The sequence below is a fragment of the Brugia malayi genome, assembly GCF_000002995.4.
Source record: "Brugia malayi strain FR3 genome assembly, contig: Bm_v4_Chr2_contig_001, whole genome shotgun sequence".
In the NCBI taxonomy this organism is placed as follows: domain Eukaryota; kingdom Metazoa; phylum Nematoda; class Chromadorea; order Rhabditida; family Onchocercidae; genus Brugia; species Brugia malayi.
In genome coordinates, this window is record NW_025062476.1 from 5,473,664 (window position 1) to 5,492,930 (window position 19,267).

The window sequence follows — 19,267 nt, forward strand, 5'->3', positions numbered from 1 at the left end:
AAAATTTGTTTTGAATTTTTCTTAATGAATTAATCGCAATCTTATCTTCTTAGTTTATTTTTTCTTATTAAATAATTTTTCCAAAATTTCGAAATTTTCAATAAAATTCTGAATGAAGGAGAAAAATGAATTTGATCAAAAAAATATTTTTCTTTATTTCTGTAGATTACTCTTATCATCTAATTATTCATTTCTATCATTGCAATAATATTTCTTCTTCTAAACTGCTTTTAAAAATTCAATGTGTTCTTTTTTTTTTTTTGACTTAACATTTTATTCTAAATCATTCAAATTTCTTCCAAGAATTTGCTTATTATTTACTTGTTCACACTTATGTTATGATCAGAATGATGCAATTTTCGAAATTATTTGTGAATTTTTTATTCAATTTTCCATCTTAGGTGCCTTTATTTTTAGACAAAAAAAAAAATATGTATTCGCACTTTTTTTTTGCGAAGTTTTCTGTATATTTTTGTATATTTACGTACGTCAGCTTTTTACACAATATAAAATATATTATCATAAATTGCAGCAAATATTCAAACCCTACATATTTCTAAAAAAATAAAAAATGTCCCATTTTATCTCATTAAAACTTGGCTTACTCATAATGATAAAAAAAGCAAAAACTTGGCCTGTTTACAGTCGATGATAAAAAAAAATTACTCGGCTCATTTATAGTTAAAGGAAGGGAACTTTTTCATTATAAGGTTATAAGGAAGGAAACTCCTTTAAATATTTAATGAGAATTTTTTTATGATAAGAGTTGACTTATTGATGATAAGGATGATATAACTTATTCACAACGATAAAAAGAATTTGACTTATTTGTAATCAATAATGATCATTTACTACATAATTAAGATGGAATTACAAACAAGGGAAAAGCTGATATGGAGAAAAGTGTTTAGTGTAAATTGTATATGAAACCATTTGTAATTTACTTGAATGCTTTAATCAATTAATTAATTTAATTTCAGATATTTGATGATTAATTTAAAAATATACGAATGATGTGATTGTAGTAGTAGTAGTAGAATATTAGTGGTAAATGTGTTACTTTGGAAAGAGAAAGGTATTTTTTTTTTCTTATATTTTATAATCAGTTTTTAATGTTTATTAAGCTTATCAATTATTATTTGATATTCATGTATAATAATAAATAATGATACTAGAACTTTTTTTTTTTGATTTAATAATCAAAAATTAAATGACATAATGATAATGTATGCATGAAAAAGAATAAACAAAAAAGAAGTAAAAACTGAGATAATAATAAGATATATTATTATAATTTAATTATTTGAAAACAAAAAAATGATAAAGGAAAAGATGAAATTGTTCATAAAATCATAATTTTTTTATTTATTAATTGGAAAGTTATTCATCTTATTACCTTAATCACCTGGAAAATTATTCATATTATTATTAATTGACGTGATAGAAAAAGAAAAATCGCTCAAATAAATTTAGAATATCATTATTTTCTTTTTTACTTTACAATTTCCTCTAATTTAAATTAAACTAAATTACATTAAATATTATTAAGTCATTTAACGATTTACATAATTTTGATTCAGCTTAATTTTTCTGATATTATCAATAACATTGCTGTTATATAGAGACATACGATAATGAAATGAATCTGATAATTATTATTTAATTCCTGTTTAACTTGTATGTATTTAATCTTCGAGATTAAATATTATAATACTGAGAGATATCTTATCAAAAACAACTTATCAATTTATTATGTAATTCAAATACATTTATACATTAATTTTTATCAATGTTAATTTCATTATTACGAATATTTTCCTTAAAATTTATATCACAGTAAAATTATGCAATCATAGAATATAAAATTTTGCTAAATCTTGAATTAGGCATTTCTAAGGCATTCTTATACAATGCTGCAATTCCACCATTCTTTTCACGTAGAATTTTTCCAATTCCAATTACTAATTCATTAGCATATTTGTTTTTTACCAAATTAGCATTATTCGAATTATTATTATTACTATTGTTAATAATAATAATGCTGCCATCATTATTATTACTAATATTATTACTGCTATCTTCTTGCTTAACTGCATCATCATTCAAATGAATGCTATTATCCTCTGAAAAGAATTTTAAATGAATTGGTTAATTTTATTTGAATAATGATTTGAATAATTTTAAGAACCAGCAAAAAATTAATACTATATCGTTGTAATTTCATCATCGTTTTTCTAATTTTTACTTTTTATTAATTTTTATAAAAAATAATTTTAAAAAAAATTATTAACCTTGTCTGTGAGATGTTTGGTGTGCTTTATCCACCAGTTTTTTTTGTGTTTTCATCGCCTGAATTGTGAAAGTAAATAAAAGAAATAAAAAATTTAATAATAGTAATAATAGGAGTGAGTAATACAATATAGTAACACATATAAATATATGGTAATAATAGTAATAAATGATATAATAACAGTAATAGTGGTTATAAATAATATAATAATAGTAATAATATTGACAAATAATATAATAATAATAACAATAACTCAACAATAAATTATACGAAAATTTTCGACAGATTTCAATAGAAATAAAATTTGCATATAAAAAGAATGAAAATGATAAACAGAGGAATGAATAAAGGAAATGAAATCAAATTTGAATTACAGAATGAATTAATAATATATATGATAAATAGAAAATTTATATGAAAGAAAATTTTTATGAAATAATTTTCTTTTCTTTTTGATGAAATGTTTAAGTACTAAAAAGAAAAAAACTTTAAATATCTTCTCTTTTTTATAGTTAAACTTACCATAGATGAAATCGATGAGATAGGCAGTGAATCTATGAAATGATTTTGTTGAAAATATGATAGTGTGCTATGCGATGCTAATTTATTATCAAATTCTGAAATGTTAGAAAAGAAAATACTTTTATCAAATTAAATTATTATTGCTATTACTTTTATCATATTCATTTCTTATTATTATCAAATGAATTATGCCAACTGGCCGTTTAATTATTTCAAAAATACAATTTCAATTCAAATGAGAAAAAAAATTGATATACCATTATGTATTTCATTTGGTATAATTGATTGTGATTTTGATTGCAGTGCTACAATTGGTGTCTAAAAAAATTGCAATCAATATATTTTTTTTTCTTTTTTTGAATTATTACCATTATTTTCCATCTAATTATATCTCAGTGATCTCTGTGAGAAAAAAAAAAAAAAAAAAAGCATTCATGAAATTGAATTGCAACTGTCAATCATAAATTTTTGCTTTTGAGATGGAAAAGAAAAATATTCCCAATTTATCATCATTTCTTGAGAAAAAATAAATAAATAAATTCACATGTTCAAGAAATTATTGCATTTCAGTAAATATTTATTTAGTTTCATTATTATTTTACCTTAATGTTCATATTAGTTTCATTGATTTCTAAATCTTGATCAGTGGACGATTCACCATCAGTTGTTTCAATTCTTGTTCCAAGCTAACAAATATTTTATTTAAAAATTTCTATCAATTTAATTTTATTTCTCTTTGAAAAAAAAAGGCATTGAAAAACAAAGAGAAAAAAGTAAGATAAAAATAACACTGTAAGTTAATTCATGATAAAGTTAAAATTTACTTTTTAATTTTATTTTATAAAATTGAAGATATTATGAAGATTACAATTGGCTTATACCATGCTAACAAGTGGTGAAGCAAATGATGCAATTCGTTGTTGAAAATGATCGAAGTGTAATTTATTTTGCTCTTTTGATGATAACATTGGTGTTATCACTTCAATAGAATGCTCTGATTCTACACCATCCTAAAATATTTTAATAGAAATGAATAAGTTAAATTAAAAGAAAGAAGGAATAAATCTAAGATTTTTAGCTTCATCTCTAGGTTTATTTTTTTTCCTGCATTTAAATAGATGAACAAATATTAGTAAAATTATAAAATGTTCAATTATAATTTTATTTTACATATGATTTGCTTCATTCTCCTTTTTTCGTTTTTTAATGAAATTAAATTAAATTCACTGAAATGCCACTTTTTTTACATAGCTGTGTTATAATTCATTTGTTTATGCAATGTTCTAATAACTTTTTTATGCAAATCATTTACTAATCATACTGAGAATCTTTTGTTATTACTAATAATACCCTAATCAAGGGTACTAGGAATCAAATTTCATGTGTTTTCAGTTACCAAAATATGATTTTAATAAACAATCTGATAAATATGAATTATTTAATTTTGATGCTTTGATGCGATGCTTTGATTTGAAAAATTTTAGGTTTTTGACGGAACACGATAAACTTTGACAAACAATAAATTGAAAATTCTGATCAACAATAATGTTTAAAGGAAAAAAAAATCATCAGAAAGAATTAATTTTCATAATTATAAATCAGTTTTTAAACCTTTTGCTTAGAGATATCATATTTTCCCGCTCCAGGAATATTAATTGCTGTTGTGTCGAATTCTTCTAATCGCTCTAAAAATTAGCTAATTAAGCAAAATTGCTGGAAAAAAAAATTTCTTTTCCTATACTTTTGTTAATTTTAAAAGGCTCAAAAAACACGTATTGAAAATACATTCATAAAAAAATTTTTTAGTAAGACTTTTTGATGAAGAATTTTCTATAAATTTTAAAATTTCTGATTTATAACCTTAACACATAGTAATTAATACCCTTACAATTAGTAAAGTACAATAACTTTTTGTAGTATTAAAAAATATTGAAAACATCAAGCTATAATATAATAATGCTATATCATATCAGGAAATCGTCAAAAACAAAATATCGCGGAAGAAACAATAATTATTGAATTATTGGATGTTTTTTTTAGCATAATTTCTTTTTGATAAATTGATAATTGATAGTAGTGATTTGTGATAAGTTCATTAATTACTAAATCATTAGTTATTAATTTGATATAGCAAATTATTTTTACTAAATTATTAATTATTGTTAATTTGATTTACTTCCATAATCAATAGCAATATTCATCGTTGTATCGGACGAACTTTTCTTCACACTATGTTGCATATACTGTGTGAATTTATGAACATTGTTTGATTCTGAATGACTTTTTATTGGCCTATAAAATTTATTTAAAAAAAAAAAAAAAAAAAAAAAAAAAAAAACATTTAAAAAATTTTTATATAGTAGTTTATTTCTGAAAAAAAAAAAAAGTATCTTAAAAATTTACATATGACATCTTATCAAAAAAAATTTTCAAAAATTATGTTTTAAAAATTTCTGAAAAAAAATTTTTAATACAAAAAACTGTTAAAATAGAAAAGGGTGAAAATAAAAAGTAATACAATATAGGCCTAGGCCATCGGCCAGAAATAGGTTGGCCATGTGATTCATCATAGAAACTTTCATTAGATGCAACTGATGCATAATCTGTTGCAATGGTTGATGTATCGGTGACAACTGAATATGGCTCTAATTTAATGTTAGTAGTATGACTGATACGTTTTCGTGAGTGTACCTGCATATTACATTCATATAAATGAAAAGAAAAAAAAAAAAAATAAAGGGAAAAAAGAAATTCAAATTGTGCATTTTAATTAAAAATGAATTTTAGAAGAAATATTTAATTAAGAAATAAGAATCTTTTCAACTGTAAACTTTCATTTCAATTTTTTTTTCAAAAAATTGTTTACACTGTTTCTATAAAAAAAAAGCAATTTTTTTTTCGTTTTTTTCAAAATTTTCAAATTTAAATTCTATTATTGGATAAAAGTTTATTTTTATCAAAAATTTATTCTTATATAAAAAGTTTAAAAAAATTAAATTGAATAAAAACAGAAAATTAAATTCAAAAATACTTAATATAATTACTGAATGAAAAAAACTTCGTTTAAATATAAAAACTCAGAAAAATTATTGTAAATGAAATGCATCAGATCAAAATAATTAATTAAATGAACCATTATTAAATGAAGCAACCAGTTAAGAATGAAATATTAAACAGAAATGAAAGTAAAATGGAAAATGTTAAGTTCTTTAAACTAATATTAAAAGCTAATAATTATTAAAAATACTACTTATTCCTGCATAATTAATAATTCTAGAAGAAAAAAAAAATCATACCATTCAGATTAAAACTAAATGACATTTTAATAAGTTTCTAATTGTAATTGATATTTGACTATTTTATGAAATTTACAATTTTATTGAAAAATGAAAAGTTTTTTTTTTTTTTTTTTGCTTTCCTTTTTATTTAATTATTATATGCAATAAAAAAATACGTACAAAAAATTTTTGTTAAATAATTTTCATTTGAAATTTTTTAAAAGTTAACAAATGTAAATAAAATTAAGACAAATGGATTAGATAAGCAGTAATAATGATTAGAAACCGGTTGAACTATTCGAATTTCTTTAACAGAAAAGGAGAGGGAGAGAAAGGAAGAGTTGAAAAGATGAGAGGAGAGAAGTGAAAGAAATAGTTAAGAGAGACAAACTTTCTATTTACCTTTGTCTAATCTTTCTCATTCCAAAAATTCCTCATAAAGACAAATTTAGTTCATCTTTGCTAATTATCAATAACCCTTTGCACTGCTCTCTCCACTTCTTCTTCTTCTCGATCTCCTTCATTATCACTCTTTTGACCTTTCACTTCTCTCTCTCTTCCTCTCTCCTTTTGCTTATCCCTCTCCCTCCTCTCTCTCTCTTTCCCTTTTCACAATTGTTAAGACATTTTGGTATTTTGCAAATGGCCGACATTTTGAGAAAATTTTTGCCAAATGTGTGATCATTCTTTGTTTCTACTTTATCATAATTCTATTTTACTTTTCCTAACATTCTTTTCTATTTTTTATCTCAAATTTAATTTTAAAAGAAGTTACACTATTCTTTATCTCTTTCTCTCTCCGTCTCTCCCTCTCCCTCCCTTTTTATATCATATTTTTATTGAAATAATTCGCTTATATTTTATCGACATTTTGAATGGCTCTAAAAAAAAGTTTAAATTACTGAAAATTTATTGTCTCTTTCCTTTTTATTTTTTCTTTACAATTTCATTATAACGGTATTTAAATTAATGCGAGAATTTATCATTTTTGAATGTTTAATTTAATTGATTACAAGTTTCTTCACCGGTTTTATTTTTTTATTTAATTTATATTTTTATTATCATTCAATTTATTTGTAGCATACTATTATGAATAATCATAATATGCACATGTTAGCATTGTTATAATATATTTAAAGTTATATTTCTTTTTTTAAAACTAAATATGGTAATTAGTTGGATTTCTTTCTTTGAGAAAGAGTAAAAAAAACAAATAAAAGATTTAAGTAAATTTGTAAATATATCATTGAATTAAGCCTTATCATTGCTTACTTCATATACTTCTGTTCATTCTTCCTTCACTTACTAATATTGCTAATACTGTTTTGTTTTTGTTTTTCTGATCGTTTGAATTTCATAGGAAACGAAAAACATATATGGGGATGGATGAGAGTGTGACAGTTCCAAGTTATCATTGTTTGTCATCTCATTCATCACTAATAGAGAGAAATTCACTATATGTGATTGTTAATTAGAACAAAGTATACTATTCAAATGTAATGAATAATTAAATAATTTAAAATATTTTGAAAGTGAAGTTATTTCTAGGTGTGAAATAGATCAAAGGATGATGAATTATAACACTACAAGTTTTGCGTCGTCAAATTATGAATTCAGTCAATTTGCTGCACCATTCATTCTTTATCACTGATCGGTTCTACATTCACTCTAATGCACCCTTGTTTGATTCCAATGATTGCTTTAGTTATTGTTAATATGACTTTTGTCACAATCACAGCAATGTATCATCAACATCAGGATGTCATACGTGAAAATTACATCACGCTCGCAGCGCATTTTACAGCTGATCAATTGTATAAAGCGCATCGATTACAGGTTAATGAGTTGCTCGGTGTACCTGTCATACAGGTATAGCTTTCATTAAATTTATAAATAATTTATTATTTGATTTGCAAAATTATGACAAAAAAATGAAGGATGTGTAACTTTCTGAACCTATTTTATTACTTTTTCAAAATGATAATTATGTTTTGTAGTTTATATGAAACATAGATGTGTTTTACACGTTAAAAAGTTTGTTTATTCCGAAAACTTTCAGTTTACTGTACGTGATATAACTGCTAATTAATTATTTTGTAGTCAATTATTGATGGTTTGGATTTCAAACGGACAATTCTTAACTCTTCATTGGTACGTGATATAACAAATCGATTGGACGCACAGTTTGCGAAATATTGTAATTTATTAACTGAAACAAAGAAATACATTTCAAGCAGTTCACAACCAGATTGGATCACTTTTCGTGATTACAGATCAATGATGGAATGTGCACGGATTACACCAGGATATTTAAGGTTTTCTGAATAAAGAGCTTTTTCTTTAACAGCAGAAACTGAGTAAATTTTTTTTTTTTTTTTTGGCTTATTTAAATTGTTTTGTTTAAAATGCTGGAATTTAAAATTGATTAATTTAAAATGCTAAAATGCCTTACATTACAAGGTATTTTCAGCATTATATGATGCATGATATTTATCTTCTTTTCCTTTCTGTTATAACTGTTAGAAAAAGTAACTACTAACTGTTAGAAAAAGTGATTGATCATTTTTGCTCTTTTATACTTTTTAATTGGACTATTTTAAGTTATGAAGAACAGTTTGGTACACGTGTAAACATGACCAGTGGATGCTTGATATCAACCAAACAACCATCAAAATTCTTGTATTATGCTGAGATGAATTTGACATCAGGTAGCGTGAAATTTTTACATTTTAATTTAAATTCGTGGACATTTGATTGAAGTATTTTTTAGATGAAAGACGAAAATATCGCAATGCATATGATCTGTTCATGATTTTATAACTCAATTAATATAATTAATGATCAGATCCACTATTCTGATAAAATATTTAATAAGTTGCCTGCATTTAGTTTTGCATACTAATGCACTTGATAGTGCAATTCGATGGCAATATATTATTGGTATCAGTGGACCACATATCGAATATCCTGCACATGCCATCCCAATTCATAAACGAAGACACTGGGGTCCATTTCTTTCTGCTGCTTTACCTCAAAAACGACGTGTTATAATTCTTGTCGATGCAGGTTTGCTTATTTATAAGATTTTGTCGGAATATTTGTGAAGAGATATTAAGAGAGATGGAAAGAATAAGATATATATATATAATTAATACTCTCTATTTATGTTGTGCGTTATCAAAAATATCAAATTCAAAAAAAAGGAACAGTTGAGATGTTCCATTGATCAATCAGATCAGAAGATAGGTTTGGTATTACTCACATGTTGTTAAAACTAATCAAAATAAGATCATTCATTTTTTGTTTTTGATACTCAGTATTTGTAGCATTTCAATAAAATTTTTATAATAAATACATCATTTCAAGCAAGTAAAACTATCGGTGATTTTTATAAATTTGAAGTTATGATATATTTCTGTTGCTTTTTTCTTTTAATTTCTAAGATGTTATTTTCTAACTTATTCGCTCACTTCGGAAAATATTCGCTCACTGACCAGATAGCTCAATATTTACTTTGATTTTCAAATGTTTCAGGTACTCTTCTTACTGATATGCATCTAGCTAAAGCAAAAAGTGTTGCGAAAATCCTTCTTGATGGTGCTGTTCCTGGAGATAGGTAACTTTTGATGCTTTCTGGTGACTTCTGAAAATTTATCTACGGATTTATTCTTGTCTTCGTGCAGTTTTTATTTACAAATTTATTCTTGATTTTACTATACCGAGAAATAGTTAAGATTGACTAACTGCATAATGTTAATATTAAATTTTTGTTGATGATGATTGATTAATTGATAGACAAACTATTTTGCTTGCATCTAAGATATCCGAGCAATTGATTAACTTATCTTTTGCTGCACATTCTTGATGGCAATCTTTGAATGAATGATTCGGATTGGATGACCTTTTCAAACCTACACATATCATCGTGTCTCTGATTTTACTTGAAGCTTAAAGGAAAAGTATATAAAATTACCTTACTGTCTTATTACAGTTAATTTTATTGTTGATGGACTACAGATTAGATTTCATAGGAGATTTTATGCATTCACTGAATATTTTGAAAAGTTATTTCTAATTAAAATTCCAAGATTTGAAATGCACAGGTATATGGTGATTGTGTCAAATGGAACACATAATACAAAAGCTTGCAAAAATCAAAATTTCTTGGGTGTAACGAGTGAACAGATTGCCGTAATGACAGCTTTCATAGAAGCATTTGAACGAGGTAATCAGAAAGCATATTCACATACCAATGCTATTCAGATGGCCTGTAGATTATTTGTTGAGGTAAGTGAAGTGTGTGTGTGTTTTTTCTTCAAATCGTTATGCTCAAAAATTAAAAATTAGGATTTATCGAGTAGCATGTTTTGCAAAATTTTTCTATTATCGAGGTGAAACGCATTGTTTTACAAGATTCACACTTATCGTATTATAGTTTTACATAACTCATTTATCTATGTATGCGTTGAAGTCAACATCTAAAATCTAAGAATTGCTGAAGTGTTTTATTCTGATCTTTTTTTCAAATCATGAATTATGGAATTTATGGTGTTTTATGTTCTTTTTCTTCAATATGATTGAAAAGAAAATGATAAACGTAATCGATTATGCGATTTTAGAACATAGAATTATTTGTCTTTGGAAATCCTAAATTTGTCCATCTTATACTTTTTCTGATTTTCCTTTATAAGTTTGTTATTTTTTGCTTTAATTCTTGGAGCAGAAAAACAATAAGTAAAAAATTATGTGTTAATTGCTTGATTTAAAGTATTCTCATAGTCATAGTTCTCATTTGAAATTATTTTGAGCATCAAGAGCATTTTTTTATTTCTTTATTAATTCTAATTTAACTTTGGCATCTTTTTTTTTTTAGGAAGAAGATGACGGAAATGAATTTCAACATAATATTTTGTTTTACATCAGCCGAGGTGTTATGTCAGAATTAGGTGAAGCAGCTTCAGTTTTAAATGCTCTGGCGGAAATTGTTTTAGGAGCCAATATTCGCGTGAAAATTAACACTCTGGCACTGAGCGATGGTATGCAAATCTTTTCGATATTTTAATATGAACAAATAGTTCTTTATGATTCAACTAGGGGTAACTATTTCTTCCTTTTCTAATAAATTAAAATAAGCCATAAAATTATTTGGTTTATCATTAAATTGAAACATAAATTGTTTTAAATTCTACTTCTTATATATTTCATTTTGAACATAATTCTCGGTTTCAACAACCTTTTGCTAATAAAACGTTCTATCTTTATTTAATATATCTCCCTAATATATTTTGGAATTTGCTTTTTTTTTTTTTCTTTTTTTTTTCTCTTTTTTTTTTCTTTTTTTTTTTTTTTTTTTTTTTTTTTTTTTTTTTTTTTTTTTGAACTTATAATGCAACATGCAGCGATGAAATTAGATGTAATAAAAATTGTTTCAGTTTTATAATTATTTCCGACGACAAAATAAAGAAATAAAATAAGAGTTTTTTTCTGACAGTATTTTGGAGATTTTAGTTACAGGTGATGAAACGCCACTTTTTTGGTCTTACGAATTTTTGAAAAGCATCGCAGAAATGAATTTTACGAAATACCAGCAATCACTTGGCGAAAAATTGAAGGCAGCTTTGAAAAAAACGATAATACCAGGGAAGGTGTGGTAATTTTTTCATCCATGATGTTAAACTAATAATTTATTTCACTAATAGTGATTAACTTACATAGGTTTATTTAATTTTTATTAGTTATTAATTACAGATGATTTCAATTGGAACTAATGAACATGCAACATTAACATTGCTCCAAATGTTTGAACTTCTTTCCACTGTTAATCATAAGAAACTGCTAACTCATTTATCAAACGAAGAATTATTTTGGTCGTATCCTTATAGCGAGTATCAGGCAACATTAGTTTCTCTATCAACCAGCATACAGAAAGATAATAAATTGGTACGGCTATATCGTATATAACATTCATGATTTTAAGTTGATTTTCAAAAAAAGAAAGTTTTTCTTTTTAATCTGCCAAGTAAGGACGAAATTTTCTAGGAGGCTGTGGTTGGCATGGATTTGAATTTGGATATAATTGCTGATGTTATCAAATATAATGATTTAGTAGTTATGGCACCAGCAAAAACTAGATTACGAATTTTTCTTTGTGATCTGCAAGGGTGATTTTCTTATTTTTTTTTTTTCTTTTTTATGTTTTCTTTTCAAAGAAATGATTTATACAGTTTAAGATCTCTTAGAAAAAGTAAAGAAGAAAGCGAAATTGATAAGTTATATTTTTTATTACTACATTTTGGAAAGGATCGGAAATGATGAACAAAAGGGGCGGGAAAAAATTTTGTAAACAGAAATATTATGAGGGAGTTATGATTTGATATATGTAAGGTTGCCATGAAGGTTAAACTATGTGTCTTTTTTTTTTCGTACTCAGATTTTTTTTGGTAGTAGTATTTTAAGAAATTTCAAAGCATTTTGGCATTATGAAATTGAAAATGTTTAGTCGCGTTATCATCGCTTCTCATATGCGTAAAACATCACCATGGCCTTTGCATATTGGTACGTTGGAAACTTGGTCAGGAAAAGATTTTTGGCTTAGTGACCATTTCTCAATGGAAGAAATCAGCGAAGGTTCATTCGAAATTGTAAAGGAGGAAATGTTGGAGAAAGTGAAATTAAAATATACCTGGATGCGGGTATCCTTTTTATTATCTGTTATTTTAGCGAGAATTTTGCTGCAAATTTTATTTTTTAGTAGAAGTTTGATACAAATAACTTAAACTTTAACTAGAATTATAAGTAACAATAAAGTTGATAGGAAATCATCAACCTTATAACATTAGTAATTCAATTTTTTTTTAATAAGGCAAGAGAAGTGGCCTATGCTAAAAGGTTTCTAGAATATTTTTTAATAAAGTGTATAAAGGATTAAAAAAAAAAAAAAAAAAGACAGTCGTGAGAGATGGAATCGACTTAATCGATTTAGTTACTTAATAAAAAATTTTTTATCTCTCTTTATATCCTCTTCTTTACATCATGAAATACTTGCTTTCAATATCATGCTTTATTAATTTATCCATTAAATAACTTAATATAAATATAAAATCATATAAGTATTTTGCATAAATTTACTTCTATCAGACTATTTTTCAGCTGAAGAATGCACCATATGTTGTTGCTATGGCAATTAAAGTGGACGAAATGGAGCCCAAGATTTCTATGCTTTTAAAAAATTCAAAACGGGAATATTTGTTGGATAATCTTGTTTACCATCGTCTTGATATTCAGGTTTTTTTATTTATTAAATTTAACATATTCTTGGAAAGATTTTTACTTGAATTTTTACTTTCATACAATATTTAAATAATTTTATTTCAGAGAGATTCATCACTTTACTATTGCTCACACTTTGGCTATCTTTCTACTATGAAATTAGGCGGTGTTTACTTAAGCCCAAGCTGTTTTACTGTTTCTTCATTACAACGTCCTCCATCTCCGCAGTGGATTGCAAATTATTGGGTATACTTAGGTATTTTTTATAAATCTTTTTCATTTTGTTATAATTTTCACGTCATACAGAACAAAGTAAAATGAAGTTAAGAAAAAAAAATGATTCTATGCATGTGTGGAAGAAAACCTGCTATTAGTAAGTGTTCGTGAATTAGGTAAGTCTTCGCATTTGCATCAACAAAAGTTATTTAGATACCTGTTATAGCTAGATTTCAGTTTTTAGTAAATGTATTTTTTGAGGTGATCCGTTCGGATTAATTCGAAATACTGGTATTCGATTGAGTGTTCGTGAACATGTTGGTGCACTATCTGGTATCATACCACACTGGCGTGATAAAACAGCCAGTGATTCACATGAATTTGTCTTACGACGTTATATAGCTACATCACGAGGTGTTATGATAACTTATCCGGCAACCGTAATTCGCGACAATTATGAACCTGATTTGCAACTATGGTTAGTTAATTTTTTCCACCATTTTCACATTTAGAATTTCGATCATTAAATCTCATCAAGTATACTGATTTGTTTAACTTGATACAAATTTTTAAATTTTGATTAGAATTGGCATTTAAGATACCAAAAATTATTATTTTTTTATTATTTTAAAATTTTTTTATTATTTTATTACTATTTATTATTTTTATTATTTTTTTATTATTTTAAATTATTATTATTTATTATTTTAAATATTATTTTAAAAGGCTTTGAATTTTGTGTCAGTATTTATAAATGAACTTCTAAGCAGTTTAGCTAGTGCAAAAAGGAATCTTTCATGCTATAACTCTGTGAATTTTATTTCGAGGATTCTAATTCTTGTTAATGATTTTTGCTTTGATGTAAGTTTAAAACGAATCAGCAGCCATTTTATGGATATAATTTACTTTTTTTTTCCTCCTTTATTTCATTTTTGTTTAGGTATGTGCGTGCCAATGAATTTCCCGGAAGAATCGTTGTGACAGGACCGTTTTTGGAAGATAATGTAGGACAAGTTGTAACAATTTCAACTGCTGTTTTCGAAGGCAATTTTATAGCAGAATTTTTAGTCTTTAGAAATTTTCGTTTTTGTTTTCAAGCACTTATAATTAGAGTTTTTTCTATCAATACTTTTTTTTAGGTCAAGCTGGAAGTATGCACAATTCCAAAGACCAAGTTTTTGCTGTCGTTGCGATGGATGTAACCGTGGGATTTTTTTCAAAATTGCTACGAAGTGCAATTAATGTTTGTAGAGAGGTTTATTTTTTCTCGTTACCCTAACTCCTATTATAATCATCTTTAAGGATTATATAATTAAATAAAATTCGGAAGACTTATGTGTGTTTTAAAAAGGCAAACATAGCAACACGTTTGAACTAACTATAACCTTTCAGTTTTTGATGATTTTCAGTCACGACGTTGTGTTTTGTTCGATGACTTAGGTAATGTGATTTCACGTGGAATAGAAACGAGTGTTTCCAGTAAAAAAACTCGATCGTATGGAAGGAGCGTTTCCTGGAATGCCGTCGAACGTTTCCATATCAGTTATCTAGAGCCTCAACTTGCAACATATTTAATCACAAAAACAAAATTTGTTCAAAAAAAGCAGTGTATGCAATGGGCTACTCGTTCAATTGAACGTTTCTTTCGATTCAATATTTCATATTCTGATGCTTTAACCGTAAATTTTTCTTCAAATGTTTTTTTCTCTCTTTGTTTTTATTTTTGTCTTCATTTATTTTTAAATATGTAAATCGTTTACTCAAATTTTGTTAGCAAACAAATGTTGTAGTAAAAAAAAAAGTACAGTTAGATTTTGCTGCTTTAACTAATGATTAATTGTATCTTCAGATTCCATGTGATGATATCAGCTCATTACCTGGTATGAAATTAGGAAGTATTCGTGCAGAAGTGATTCCGGTGCCACAAACAAATTTGTTTCTTGCTCTTATAAATGAAAGTTGTGATCCACAACATCCTATCCAAGTATTATCAATCATATATCTTTTTTTTTTTCACATTTCTATCTTGTCTACGGATGAATCATATTTGTGATCTTTCGTAATATTTTGCATGAAAGCAATTTTCTCAGCTGAAATTATTTTTCTTCAAATTCTTAATCTGTGGCTATAAATTATCGTTTTGTTCATTTTTATGCAAAACATCTACCTATATTTAATTTTTTCGATTGCTAAAGATTTCTAAAACTCGTTTCTAACATTCTGCTACTTCATCAATGATTTTTTAGTTGTTTTTTAGTTTTAGATATGACTTTCCATATTTCAGGCATTTTGTCCATGTTCAGTTAGTGATCGTCGTTGTCTCCTTTGCACTCGTTTCGATGTTGCAGAATGTGAATGTCCATGTCAGTGTCCATTAAACTGTAATACACAATGTTCACTGAGTTCATCAAATGCTTCACTTTATCCGGTAATTTGTTATCTAAGATGGACAGTATATCGTATATGTAGCTATTATTTATAATGTTGATTTTAGTATTATTAATTAGTTCATTATGGATTGATATTTATTATAATTTGTATTGATTCTTCATGGTAGAAAACTTCAGGAAGCATCGGATTTTTAACTAATGTTTTAGTAGGCAGCAAGTAAGAATTAAAGTCAAACACCATTCATTTAGATTAACAACAAATTGTCATTTATAAGAAGCGATTTATTTTGTTCATTTTCAGAAAACCTCTTTTGTACCAAATGTGGAATGTTCAGGCTTAGAGGAATGTCCGGTAATAGCTACAATTATTCCATTCGGTGCTAGGCCATTGCAGAAAACTGTACTATCAGAGTGTATAAATATCAAGTACTGTTTCTTTAAGTTTTATTAAGAATTTCAAATAATATTTAGTCTATTATTTGGTTTTTTGAGTTCATATAAATGAAAAACAAAGTAGTATTATAATATATAATAAAACGTTTAGTTTTAATGCTTGTGAAATTATTAAATTTCTGAACAAAATCAGATTTATTTGATATATATTTGTGAAATAATTGCAGATGTGAAAATTATAAAACGGTAGATGATTGTCTGGGTGTGCTGGGATGTCAATGGTGTGCATTTGATAGTGATGGGCAAACGCTTCTTCTTAATCCTTCTTGCGTCTTCGCTGATCAATGCTTTGGTGGTACAAAAGGAAGACGTATTCGAGGTGCTTTTTTATTTTAAGCTATTATCAAAGAATTGAGTATGCTATTTTATTTGATTAACTTTTAGATTCTGAATGGCAAAAATTTTTATGGTTTTCTTGTATTCAGGTTTCTTGGAAAGTGAGTCACAGTTAGCTCCACAATGGTCGGTTAGTGCACCAGTTGGACCAGTTGCTGCTGGAATAATGAGTGTTTTCTTGATTATGGTATGACTTTTGTTTCATTAACTTTTCAGCTTACCTTTTATTTTTTATTGGTGGATTCAGTCTATGCTGCATAAGTTTTAAATATTTTAAGAGAATCGGCAGTAATCTACATATTCTAAATTACTAGTGAAATAATTAGATATGCTCAGTTTTTAATAACAAAAACATATATAAGAATTGAAAATTTTATTTTCAGGTTATGGCTGTATATTGTTATCGAAGTCAGGTTAATCGTTTGGTAGAAGCAAATTCGCTTACGGATTCATATGGTGCGCCATTGTGCGGGAGAAATTTTGAAGATGATGATTTTCAGCTTGACCATGATATTTCTGGATCCGTAAAAGGTATTAATATTTCTATTACTCTAATTTATTTATTTCCGTTAGTTGAAACTCAAATTAACCGGGTAATTGGCTTAGAAAAATTGACAAAATGGGAGAGCGGTTATGCTATGAAAGTATAATTTTAGAAAAAGCAGTTACTTTGATCCAACTAACGTCATTTGAAAGGATGTCAAATCCACTAGCAGCTGTCCGCCCGCAATATCGAGTTTCGCCACGAACTGAATCAAGCGATCAGGGTTATTCTACAATGACTGATCGTATGCAAGGTGATGAAAGTGAATGCGCCACTAGCAAGTTAGTTTTGGTTCTTTTTCTCTTTTTCAAGTTATATATTGTGTTATCATATGTTGTATTTTTTCAATGTAATGAGAAATCGAAAGATAACAATTTTTTTTCTGGAGCATTATTGGGTTCTTTAACTTACATCAAACAAAGTACTATATAATGTTGATATGATCTAGCTAACTTACTTAAACTGTAGTAAATATTGACAAAATCATATTGCTCTGTAAGAAATTAAAAGAACCTCCATTACATTATGTGCTGCGTAGTAAAAGTGTCATGAAAGCTTAAATGTTAGTTAAATGTTAGTCATGAAAGCTTAAAAGTCTAACATTATTGTTGATAGTTTTCTCACTTTTTCAGATCTTAGATATGTTGTTTTTTTGTATCATTTGAAATGGAAATTTTTTTTTTTTTTTGAAAAAAAGGAGTTTCTGGTTTCTTAATATTAATTTACGAAACTTATAAGTAACAAAGCTAATGTTAGCAATAGTCGGTAGAAGCAAAGTAATTGCACCTAAATGATATCATAGTATTAAAATAGATTTGGAAATATCTGCAGAAGCATTATGAGAAAGTTATATATATTATTTTGTACGGTTTGTTCGTATTTTAAACATACTATATTAATAAATATCACTTTTTACAAACTTATTATTATTTGTCGCTCAATATTTTTCAGTGATTATTTCGTGTTTTTTTTCTTTCTTTGAAAATAATCTTGCATTACAAAATTTTCTATTTCTGATTATTCATCTAATTGCTGGTAATTTGTTTGATAACAACAGAAGGAATAGTTTTAAACATTCTTAATTCATTGTAGTGTTAATATTTCTCGAGATACGGAAAAAACGATCTTAGATACGGATGGTTGTTCGATTACTGTAACAACAGAAGCTGATATACATCAAGTACCACGGAATTTGCTTATTTCTTCCTAGGAACAAATCATTTATAGGATTAGTTTTTGTTTTCCGTTTAATTATCATCTTTATTAGAATTTAACTGTTATTTCGGTAATATTTCCAGTTGAAATTTAGCCCACAAAAAAAAATAAATTTTAAAATTTTTTGTTTATTTTAACATTTTCGAGAAATATATCATTTTTGAGAAAAGAAACAATATTTTAAATATATTTTGCAACACAAAATACATTTGCAGTCATATTAATTTCTGCTGTGAAGCATTAGTTTTTCTTTTTAATTTTGTGGCAATTTGAGTTCATTCCATTTTTGATAATGTTCTTTTTTTTTTTTCATTTTTGCTCTACAATATGAGAAAAGTGGTGCATGTATAAATATATTTGATGCAAAAGCTAATTGTTTGTCTTTTCGCTTGCAAAAATGTTGATTTTATTTAATTATTATTGAAATTCGCTACGTAACTCATGCTTTTAATCCAGATTTTAATTTTTGTACACTTTTTTCTTTTTTATTTTAAATTGAAATTTAGCATTTTATCGAAACTAAGTTGCGCTCAAATTAAAGTTTACTATCGTTATATACTTTTTTTTGCACCAGTTGGGTCAACAATTTTTTTTCATGCTTGATAATGTTGACAATTTAAAATGTTCAATTTATTACCAATACAGGATGGCATTTCTTTTCTTTGTTTCCTTTTTTATGCAGGAGGGAAAACATGACTTATCCTATTGTCTTTTATATAGATTGCAACAAAAACGAAATGATATTTTTTTTTTT

At 26.1% G+C, this 19,267-nt stretch overlaps 2 protein-coding genes across 3 annotated transcripts; one reads left to right on the forward strand and one right to left on the reverse strand.

Moving 5' to 3' along the window:
- Nucleotides 1-1,842: 1,842 nt before the first annotated feature.
- Bm10385 (Uncharacterized protein) lies at nucleotides 1,843-5,948 on the reverse strand (the record flags this gene model as incomplete). The annotated part of the gene is made up of 10 exons (XM_043078513.1): nucleotides 1,843-2,123; nucleotides 2,292-2,349; nucleotides 2,813-2,907; nucleotides 3,070-3,130; nucleotides 3,415-3,498; nucleotides 3,694-3,822; nucleotides 4,424-4,497; nucleotides 4,989-5,104; nucleotides 5,331-5,503; nucleotides 5,946-5,948. 10 exons carry the CDS (start codon nucleotides 5,946-5,948, stop codon nucleotides 1,843-1,845), a joined length of 1,074 nt encoding a protein of 357 aa, XP_042934447.1.
- A 1,813-nt stretch (nucleotides 5,949-7,761) lies between these two features.
- Bm10386 lies at nucleotides 7,762-18,508 on the forward strand (the record flags this gene model as incomplete). 2 transcript variants are annotated; one of them, XM_043078514.1, is made up of 25 exons in its annotated part: nucleotides 7,762-7,959; nucleotides 8,191-8,405; nucleotides 8,692-8,798; nucleotides 8,980-9,156; nucleotides 9,625-9,706; nucleotides 10,194-10,377; nucleotides 10,964-11,126; nucleotides 11,599-11,735; nucleotides 11,839-12,030; nucleotides 12,130-12,251; nucleotides 12,590-12,782; nucleotides 13,240-13,374; nucleotides 13,465-13,615; nucleotides 13,837-14,053; nucleotides 14,516-14,619; nucleotides 14,715-14,830; nucleotides 14,985-15,254; nucleotides 15,425-15,559; nucleotides 15,860-16,003; nucleotides 16,267-16,391; nucleotides 16,586-16,737; nucleotides 16,844-16,941; nucleotides 17,138-17,285; nucleotides 17,411-17,579; nucleotides 18,391-18,508. In XM_043078514.1, the coding sequence occupies 25 exons, from the start codon at nucleotides 7,762-7,764 to the stop codon at nucleotides 18,506-18,508; spliced, it is 3,852 nt and encodes a 1,283-aa protein (XP_042934448.1). The 2 variants fall into 2 exon arrangements, with proteins under 2 accessions (XP_042934448.1, XP_042934449.1); XM_043078515.1 differs by having other exon boundaries at nucleotides 11,605-11,735.
- Nucleotides 18,509-19,267: the final 759 nt, after the last annotated feature.